Raw genomic sequence first — 11078 nt, forward strand, 5'->3', positions numbered from 1 at the left:
ATCATCGTCATCGACACAGGTACAGTAATTTATAAGACCTTTGAACAAGGCTAATAAACGTATTCTAATTTAGGAACCGTGGTTTCAGGGTCCTCCGAGAGCGGAAATCGAAGGCAACGGTGGAAGCGTCGCGGTGGTCGGGAGGATACGTAAATGATGCGGCATAAACGATCGTGTTCGCTGCTTTCCAAAGCAGTTTAATTACCATCAATGTACCGTATTGATCTATACGGCGGACTCGTCGGGACGCGACCACTTGACCGGGAAATAAAACGGTACTGTTATCGCCATTCCAACATTCCGACCGCCTACTCTGGTCGTTTGGGAAAAAAGGTAGAAAAGGATTTAAAAGGAGGGGGATCGAGTGAAATAATCGAGTCGAAATTCGACGTCCCACTGCGATGGGGACTTGTTGCGCTGTTTGGCTACAGATACCGAGCTGCCACTCCTTCCCATGAACGGGAAACGGTACGGAATACGATTGAAACTCGATATTAATAGGAGCGCGAAGAAATTACGTAGGGATTAAGGAAGAAACAGGAGAAAACTTTTAAAGCGGATCCGTCTGCCGGCTGAAATTTCGCAAGGACGTTAAGCGATTGCGGAGTAACGTTAAATAAAGAGACAAGGGCATTAATAAAAGACGAAAAAGAGAGGGGAATTCCTTCGAGGAATTTCCCGACGGTCTGACCTAATACCGACAAGCTGCTGGAACTTTTGCAAAAATAATTAAACGGCGCGAAACCACGCGAAAAAGGAAAAACTCCCGTTCCCGGGGGACAATGAAACTGGGCTCGAAGCTAATTTAATACGATATATAATCGCGATGGAAAAGGACGGAGACAAGCTTTCATTCGTCGCGTGAAAAATTTCGAATGGCTGAAAAATTGAATCCGCGTCAAATCTACGCAAAAATCCATTAAACCCTCTTCTTCCGTGTCTCTGGAAAATCCATTATCTAGATGAAACGGTAAATAAAAATACAAACGGGGTAATATTTAAATCCTACGCGTTCCTAAATAACGTTGATTAAACAAAACGGACGCGACAATGGTGGCGAAAAAAAGAAAAAAAGAAAAAAAAAAATCGTGTCGAAAATAGCGAGGGAATTGGGGGAAAAAGGGTAGTTTTGTGTCGAAATAGAAAACATCAGATCCTACGATGCGTCAATTGAAGCTTATATTTCCTTTCTCTGCGTGTCCGATCGATTTTCGTGGAATCTTTACATTTTTTTAGGTCGAATGAAAACAACGAATCATTGCGGAGGACTTGCTTAGAAAATCTAAACTCGTTTGTTCCGTGTGTCGCCCCTCTTCTCTCGCTTCCTTTCGTTTGCGTGAAAGAGCCAACGAGTCCTCGCAGGTGTCTGGAAAGGGAGGAAAAAAAGACTGAAAGGGGTGGTTGTTTCTTAAAAAGGTAAAAGAATTATCGCGCTGAGAGACGAGATCGTCTCTTCGTGTGTCGAGCTTGCGCGAATGGTTCGAGGGTTCTCGTGTATTTTTCGAATACTTCGTCATTGCCAGGTTGCAAGCTTCGTGTCGGAAATTGAAACAAAAGTTGCACTCGCGTGGTTGCGAATGCTGGCGCGTTAAAATTTTTTATTTCCGCGATAAACTCGAATTACTTTCGTCCGCGAAACATTCCGTTCTGACATTTCCACTTGCTTGCCATTAGACACGAATGAAGCTGCGTAATGAGCATCACACAGAACTCGTAAATAATTTCAACGAAACTCCTCGCTCCGCGATTCCCCGGAATTCGTAGCATAGCAACGAGCGGAGCGTAATTCTTAAAATCATGGGTGACTTCAATGCTGGCACGTACGTTACATCGATCTTATCAATATTCGAAGAGATCCATGCTACCTGTCGCTGCCGACCACCTATCACTTTGCATAATTTACACATGCTACGTCCCGAGAAAGACTTTCATCTCTGCAAATGGAACTTTTCATCGAACCAACGATTCTTACCGACGAAGTAATCTTAAGGAAGAGGATCGAGATCGTTCCGGTCGCTGACGTCGTTCTCTCGATCGAGATCAACCTGATCCATGAAGTTGAGGACGGCACTGAAGCGATTTACGGATGAGACCGTCCGATAATCCGGAGTGGGGCGTTTCCCATATCGACCACCCCATAGGTATCGTTCTATCCTCGGCACCTCCACTTCCACCAACTTCGGCAAGGATTTGCTCGGCTTCTGCAAGTGCTCGCTGCGTCCGTACCTTCCTCCCGAGATGTAGAACGAGTCTGCAATTCGTATTCTAATTATAATAACTATAATTTCGTACAAATGCAACTGCAAATCGCGCTATCAATTTACCACGTAGTCTTTAGCGACAGCTGAACATCGCGGACCCGTTGACAACGAAACGATAAAAAGGAAGAACGTGCCATTGACTACGAGTTTAACGAACCCTGAAGTCATTCGAGCCGGATTCATAGCAATTTTCGCCAGTTAATAAGTTATTCTTTGCTCCTGTTTCTCGGCTGTGCGAATGCCATGCTCAATTGCCTCGATAACTCGAATCACAAAGGGTGTTCTCTGGCAATTACCTCCAGCTTGTACACGAGGTAACGAGTTATTCGCGACTCTTCTTTGGAAAATGGACGTCAAAAAGGGGGTATAAAAGTGACGACGAGGACGACGACGTGGGAGCAAAGGGTCCGCGAGCAAAGAAATTTCTGTAATTGAAAGCGCGAGTGGGGAAAAATCGATGCATAGTAGCCAATTATCACGCATCGTCTGCGACAAAGAGGGATGTATTTAGCGGAAATTCTATTCGTCATCGATTCGACGGATGGTTCGTGTTCGCAGCGAAATGATCGAGTGACTAGGAACCGGAAACGGTCTAATTGAAGATGACCAGTAACCGTTCGACCGCAGAAGGACCGCTGGTGATTAGAGCAATGCACACGAGTGGCAAAAGCGAGAAATACGAACCGGTGGAAAATTAAAGGTAAGCTCGCGTGATCCGACGAGAGCGAAATGGCGAGGAGGCGAGAGATAATGAACGCGATTTATTCTCAACGGGGAGAAAATCAAGACATTCGAATAGGTCTTAATGAAATAATTAATATCACGGATAAGCTATCTCGAAAGCAATTTGCATTTCGAAAAATGAAAAGTAGCCGAACAATTATACCGATTGCGTGATAATCTTTCCCGAGAAAGGATTTCTGTGCGGCTCGTTAATTAAGATAGTCCAATAATTCACCTGCACGTGGTTCCTGCCTTTTACCATACCGGCCCTGGATGTAGAACTTCTGCTGGGATGCGACCAGAGTCAAAACGGCGCACGTAATCCACAAACACATCACGATCTCTACGCTACTGAACCACGGTGCGAATTGTGCCTTTCTGCCCCGTGAAAGCATGCTCTTGCCTAAAAAAAATAATTCCCCGATATTTCTGCCACTCCCTCTGATTACCCTTTTTCCATTCCCTCTCTTTTCTCTAGCTCTCTCTCTCTCTCTCTCTCTCTCTCTCTCTCTGTCACTTCGATTTTTTCGATCGATTGCCGAATATTTAACGATAGTTTACGAGTACATCACTGAATCGAAAGATCGTGAAATATCTTTTTATTGTCACCGAGAAATTGAAAAATTGGTCTTCATCGTCTATCGATCATCAAACGATCATCCATCGATCATGCAACCATCGACTGTTAATAATTCGCGGATCGCAAAGGTAATCGCGATCGATTTTAATCTACTTCCCTCGTATCTGCTGCTACTTCTCGAATAAAGCTTAACGATGCTCCGACGAAGCTGGTTCCGTTTCCTCGCGATTAATCCTTCGATCTCCGTTCAGATCACTTCTTCATTTTTCGCAGTGACCAACTATTTCCTCTCGATCGCGGTCTGTGCTGATTTCCCCGTCGATACGCTGAGAGATCCCCACCGGTGGACGAAACGCGTGGCTAAAACGGAAGCTGAGGAATACGAGACGCGAGTGCGGTCGCGGCTGATGGACAAGCGAAAAAGATACTGGTCTACGTTTCCAGACACGTTCCAACGAGGAAAAAGTCTCGAAACGCGGATGAAGCAACACGTAAAAGCAACTGCGATGTACCATGATCCGTGAAACGCTTTATATAGTCTCACCCAACCACCCACGAAGTGTTCAGACACCCCTAACGGCGACCAATGGCGCAACAGCACGCCGTGCCCTCTCCTCGCTGACTCCCGATGATTTTTCCTTCTGTTTCGCTGCTACGTGCAACAAATTGGACAATTCAATGGAAGGATAATGACGCCAAATGTATCGCGACCTACCTACGCAAATACGAGTCGAAAATTCATGGCGGAGCTTTTAGAGGAATCTTTCGCGATGTAAATTTTCACACCGTCCCGACGTCTCCGTTTTATTTCCATCCAACTGTCAAATCGAGATTATCGCGGAAATCGTTAATATAGAGTTTACCCGAATGAGATTTTCCCTCCTCGCTTCTTCAGAAGCCGAGGTATCTTCAAAGAAAAACCGACCTACTTCGAGACGAATGCACAGAACCTCTGTTCCCTCTTCGAGGCTGACCACGTTTTCTTCGTATTTAAATCTCGCAAGCGTACGAACGACGAATTTACACGGTGAGATTCCCTTTGAAAACCACCCAGTCACCTCAAAGAAGCCACCCCCGACAGCGAGCTAGGAAATGCACAGCTGGACTACTAAATTCTTCACGAGACTCGGCAATTATTGCAACATGCAACACCTCCGTTTATTCGCCAAGGTGATAGCTCCAAGCCTAGCCCAGAACACCACCTTCGTTCCCTTTAACAACCGGTAAACGATCTCCTTCTCCTGGAACTCCGTTTAATTTAGATCCAACGTAGAGGACCACTAATTCGTACCCATCTCGACAAGCTTCTCTCTGTTTTTTTATCCCTTTACGAGTCACGAAGAACGCAGTTGCTCCAGCAGCATGTTCCACGTCGCTCAGAGTCCCGATCCGGGAATCTACCAAGTGCGTTGCTCGTAAAATGGCGAACCACATAAAACGTTTGTGTTCCTTATTCGCTGACTGTCGTTAACGCGATCTTGATGGCCCGGAAACCAGCCACGATGGTCATCGTTCCGAGACGTATAAGGTAGCCATTTACGAGCCAAACGCGATGCATCGATGCTCGATCGATTCTCAGGATACGCGGACCGTGGATGAAGTTCCTCCTTGCAACCACCGCGAGGTGGACCATAGTTCGTGGATGGTAAAGAAATGCTTCATTTTTGGGGAAGTGACTTCTATCGCATGGAACGTCGAATTCCTTGCGCGAAAAATCGAGGATAATTTCTCGATCGCTTTCGTTTGCTCGCGGAGTGTTTAGCTACTGTACTGAGAAAGGGTTGTAAATTATATGGCGAAGAATCTTTCGAATAACTCGTAACCTTTAAACGTAACTCATTCGGCCAGTGATATATTAAGGAACCACGTTAGTGCACTGGCAATAAAGGAAATGAAAGAGCAAGGAACCGAATCACCATGGCAACGAAGAATTAACGAAAAGCCAGCTTGACGAATTAGAAAATCTCCGGGATGGGACAGTTTCCTCCGGTTTCCGGCTCGATTAACGCCATTCCACCGAAACCACCCTGGACACCAGCACCGGATTCTTATCCCCGCCATCTTCCCCCGCGAAACAGGCGGAATTCTAGCCGGAAACGCGAGGGTAGCAACTGGCCACGACACTTGTTGCTCCACTTCTTCGGAATCTTCTCCCGAATCGTGGGCTGAACTATTCTTAAACTACTCTTCAACGATTCCCGATAGAAAGATATTTTTAAGCACCGGAAACGAAGGAAAATTGCGACCTTTATTCGTTGGGGTAGAGATTTGCAGAGTTCCTTCTTGTCAGAGATTCGCCAAGACCGTGAGAAATCGTCGTGGCAGTGGAGAAAGGATGCTTCTGGCATGCGAATTTGTTAATTAGTATTCTTAAAATGCGCGAAGCTTAGGGGCGGTGAAAGCACGGCGACATTTTTTAAGAAAAATTACGATACTTCGTGCAGCCTGGTAAAATTCTGCTTGGGGTTGAAATCATTTCAGAAGAAAATAGGTTCATAGAAATTCGCCCTGATTCGCTCACATCGCTGCTTTTGCACCCCTCTGTGTTTATCTTATTTTCTTCGATTTATTTTAATTTCGTTTTACGTTTATCCCCAGTTTCACCCTATTTTCCTGCTTTCCTTTATATATCGCGAGGTATCAGGGATGGACGAATGGGTATCGCGAGAGTGAAGATTCGAAGAAAGAATCTGGACACGTGTAATTTTGATTAACATGTTTATATTGATTAGGGCAACTGCTGGAGCTGAATGACTGAAACTACACGGAGAACATGAAACATAGCACAAACGATAAAAAGGAACAGACTTTTTCCACGAGTTTCTTCGTGACATGCGAAAAGGCTCTTTGCATTTGTATTTGAGCCGCTTAAATAGACTTAACTGAAGCTCATCTCGCGCACATAGTCTTACACACGCATAGTCATAGAATTTCTTACACACGTGTCACGTATACATTTAGAATAGAAAATTTCTTCCTTTTATTCCAATTCGTCTAGAGTAGTCTCCTCCCTTTAATGGTTCATTTTGACTATCTTTTTTCCAAAAATTGCCCTCTTTTTCGAAATAGAAAGAGGTGAATGAGGAAAGTGAACGGTTCTTGATAGAGGAAAGACCAAGAATGGTCCATCCAAGGGTATGTGCATAATTAAAGGTGGTTAACTATTCGACGGAGCGAAATTCTTGTTTGGAACGAAGGAAAGTACTTAGGAGACCTTAGAAAACGCGATTGAATATGATAACATCGGGTCGGCACATCTGCTTTCCCTTATGAGAGAGCTTCCGGTTCCTGGGACCGAAATATAAATTAATAATTCGTCAGAAACTACGCGCGTTTTCGTGAACCAACGCTTGATCGTTCGATGAATTATTAAATCGCTGAGAAAACAGCATCGCTACGTGGTTCTTCCGGTTACTCGTCTCGTTCGTATTTCGGGAATAGATGCTTTTGGCGAGAAAAGAAAGTAAGAAGAGAAAAGATGTTATCAGTTTCGATCAAGATTTTCTACTCCATTGCGTCCGCTGTTTACAGTGCCTTTGCGGAGGAAGAAAGTCGAGGGCGAGGAGAGTAAACGGCGAAGAAAGGGTGAGGATAATGGAAAACTGATTTTTGCTTACAATTAATTTCTGATTTTCATTTTCAACGATGTTAACAAGGATACAGGACAACGACGAAAGTGATGAACAAAGAGAAAGGCCTATGGAACGTGTCGCAGGACGAGCAGGGTGGAGCAACGACGTCCATTTAGCGATTAGTACTAAATCTACGTCACTTTGCCGGAAAATTGGAAAAAAATATAAGTTGAAACAATTTTCTTATTCGATATACATAAATGACTTTTTAGAATAAAGTTGTGAAAGAATAAACTCTCGCCTAACTTTTGAGACAAGAACGAATCTTTTAACGTTTTTACATTTCGAGTGATACTTCATTTTAGCAAAAATACAGAGGAAATAAAAATATTTTGATATACGTATATGTATTATAGAAATTTATCATTTGGAAATGCAAATACAGTTATAGTTTATAAAAGATGTATAAATTATCAAATTTATCATTAATGACAAATTAAAATTGTTAATAACAAATTGCATAAAGAATAAAAGTACTTAATATAAATGCATCATGGAAATTTATATTCTAAAGGAATATTATTATTAATAACAAATTAATATTGTTAATAACAAATTGTAGATAACAAAAATTTATAACAAAAGTGATAAAGTTAACAAATTATTGGCTATTACTTAAAATTATAATGCACTTGTGTGAAAAAATGTATCTGTAATTTGCAAAACGTTTATAAATTATTACATCTATTGTTAATAACAAATTAATAAATTATTGGCTATGAGAGCGGAAAATTAATAATTAATAAAATCGGCGAGGTTCGAAAATTTTTGATCGGGGTGGGGAGCTCGGTCGATCGGAGGCTATATAAGGAGCGAGTCATTTGTCGTTCTGGCTTCGGAAATGGAACATCTAAATCTTTTCGTGCGCGTAGGGGTTGGGGGTCCGAAATGAGGTTGGGGCTAGCCACCCCACCCTCACCCCACCCCATTAAATAATTTAATAATAATTTTTCATTCCAGGACTAATCTTTTTTTTTTCAGGTTTCAATTTTTTTTTTATTTTCAGGATTTAATTACTTCTTTCTTTTCAGATTATTTTTTTCCGTTTTTATTTATTTTTGTATGTCGATTCGAATATTTCGTATGATATTCGAATCTTTCATCGTTGGTTTATTCATGTATCATCGTTGGGATGTTTATATCACATCGTTGGGCTAATAATTTTTATTTTCAAGTTTAATTTATTTTATTTCAGATTTTTATTATTTTTTTTCTTCCAGATTCTATTTATTCCTTTCTATTGATTTTCATTTGACAATTCGAATATTTCGTATAACATTCGAATGTCTCATCGTTGGGTTGTTTCTGTCTCATCGGTGGCTTGCTCCTTCCACTTGGTTTCTATTCGTTCGTTTTCTTTTCTCGTACTAATCCGTTCCCTTTCAAGTTTATATTAACAATAATTTATTCTGTTTTAGCTTTTAGGTTTCTCAAGATTCTCAAGTTTCCTCGAGACTTTATTTGAAACACATCGATGGACGACGCGGGATGTGTGCGTTAGATCTAAGTAGACCTAAGTAGTCATAAGATAGATGTCTAGACTAAGTTCCATGTGCGTGCTACCTGTACAAAGGTAAGCTACCTAGCTTGGAGCGAATATATACATTTCATATCTTTCCTCTCTTATCCCTCTCGTTTACCAAATAGAACATAATTGTTCTCGCGATAATCGCGATTATTCTTAAGTACCGACTAGCTTCACGACTTTATAACTCCGTGTTTCGTAAGTCATCCAAACGACTCGTTCCGACACTCACCCTCACCACTGCCACCCTTGTCACGCGTCGGTTCTAGGGTGGTCGGCGGACTGGCACTCGTCTGGGTCAAGCCGAGGGTCTGTCGGCCCTAGTCGTCCTGGGCACCAGCGCGTGCACGACCGGGGTATGGGTCCTGTAGCCGTGACACTGCATATGGGCCTGCAGTCAGACCCCATGGGATGATTAATTTCTCCCCCATGTGGCAGGGGCCTGCGTGACCGGCTACAGTGCCTCGCTAGGGACCCTCGGCTTGACTTTGGGTGTTTCACTGGTTCGTCGATCGCTCTCGTTCTCGAGTAAGTCATGGCAGGGTCTGTGGTGGCTGGGTGGGCTAGGTTCGGTCGCGAGTGTGCCGAGGCACGAAGTTGTCTTGTAGACGAGAGTACGTCTCGTAGGCTAGTCGGTCTTTCGAATGGTCGCAAACTCGTTCGGGCGCGTCGCGATTTTCTATTTGCTCGCGACTTTCATATTTCGTTCCCTATTTTTATGGGAACTTAGCCTTGCGACAGTAGAGTCTTAGTATACCGAATCGAATTCCGTTTGTAAGACACGATATAAAATAAAGTGGCGGTAGATTCGCTTTAACTTTTTTCGCTCCAAGTTAGACTAGGGTATCTTTGATACAGGTAGCACCAGTAGGATGCGCTATTAGGGCGCATGTCCGGGTCTCGATGCGTAGCCACCTCCTCGTGGTGAGACCTGGTAATTGGTATCGTTTTCCAAAGAATAACTTTTGGAAAATGATACCGAGCTAAGAGCTACGCACAAAGTTTAAGATATTTCTTATCTTTTGTAAATTTTCTATGTTTCAGTTAAACATTTGACGATTTTTGGAGCTGCGAGAGGTAAGTGGATGGAATTCTTAGCAATGATGTCATTCAAATACAGTTATAGTTCATAAAAATGTATAAATAATTCAATTTGTTATTAATAATAAATTGTCCTTAGCGTAAATTTATAATACAAGAAAAGAATTAATTCATTGGTTATTACTCGAACAATATCATACTAATGTTTAAATGTACTTATAATTTGCAAAAGTGTAAAAATTATTGCACTTCTTTCTAATAATAAATTGGTCACAACGTAAATTTATAATACAAGTGGAAAAATTACTAAATTATAGGCTATTACTAGTATATATAACGTGTTTGCGTGAAAATGTATCTATAATCTGGAAAAAGTTAATAAATTGCTACACTGATTGTTAATGACAAATATTTTGCAACGTATATTAACGATAAAAGTAAAGAAAGTTAATAAATTATTAGCTACTACTTAAACAAACAACGTATTTGAGTTAAAATGTATTCGTAACTTACAAAAAGCTAATAAATTAATACATTTATTGTTAATAACAAATTAAAATCATTGATAACAAATAGTTTGCAAAGTATATTAACGATGAAAGTAAAAAAAGTTAATAAATTATTAGTTATTACAGCGAAAAAGTAACTTTTAAAGGAATCGGTAAAGTTCGGAAATTTTCGCCGATCTTCGGCCGGCCGGCCGCCGCTATATAAGTGACCCGCGTGAAGGCTCGAGTCAGTTGTCGGTTCGACTTCGGAGGGTGCGGGTTAATATTTTTTCTTTCAGGTACTAATTATTTTCTGTTTCAGGTTTTAATTATCTTTCTTCTTTCAGATTCTATTTTTTTTATTATAGATTTCATTGTTTGTGCATTCGAGTATTTGGTACAATATTCGAATGCTTCGTCGTTGGTTTATTTATATATCATCGTTGGCTAAATCAATGGCTATTCAGTAACCATTGTCCACTCTCTTAAATAATTTAATAATAATTCTTTCTTTCAGGTACTAATTATTTTTCTTCCAGATTTTTTTTCTTTCATTTTATTTGTCTCTTTGTTTCAGCATTCGAGTATTTCGTACAATATTCGAATGCTTCGTCGTTGGTTTACTTATGTCTCATCGTTGGTTAAATCTTTCCTTCCACAAATTTTACGACTTCCGTTCGTTTTGTTTTCGTTAGAGCGTTCGAGTATTTCGTATAATACTCGAGCGCTTCCTCGTTGGTATGTTTATATCTCACCGTTGGAATGTTTCTGTCTCGTAGTTATGTTGCTCAGGTCTCGTCGTTGGCTTGCTCGTTCCACTTGGTTATT

At 41.5% G+C, this 11078-nt stretch overlaps 1 protein-coding gene across 1 annotated transcript; it reads right to left on the reverse strand.

The window, feature by feature from the left end:
* Positions 1-1985: 1985 nt before the first annotated feature.
* On the reverse strand, positions 1986-3379 carry LOC108550642 (uncharacterized). The gene is made up of 2 exons (XM_017904414.1): positions 3220-3379; positions 1986-2251 (listed from the first exon to the last, which is right to left on the reverse strand). The coding sequence occupies exons 1-2, from the start codon at positions 3377-3379 to the stop codon at positions 1986-1988; spliced, it is 426 nt and encodes a 141-aa protein (XP_017759903.1).
* Positions 3380-11078: the final 7699 nt, after the last annotated feature.

This window comes from Eufriesea mexicana, unplaced genomic scaffold (genome assembly GCF_001483705.2).
Source record: "Eufriesea mexicana isolate 0111107269 unplaced genomic scaffold, ASM148370v2 scaffold2888, whole genome shotgun sequence".
Taxonomy (NCBI): Eukaryota; Metazoa; Arthropoda; class Insecta; order Hymenoptera; family Apidae; genus Eufriesea; species Eufriesea mexicana.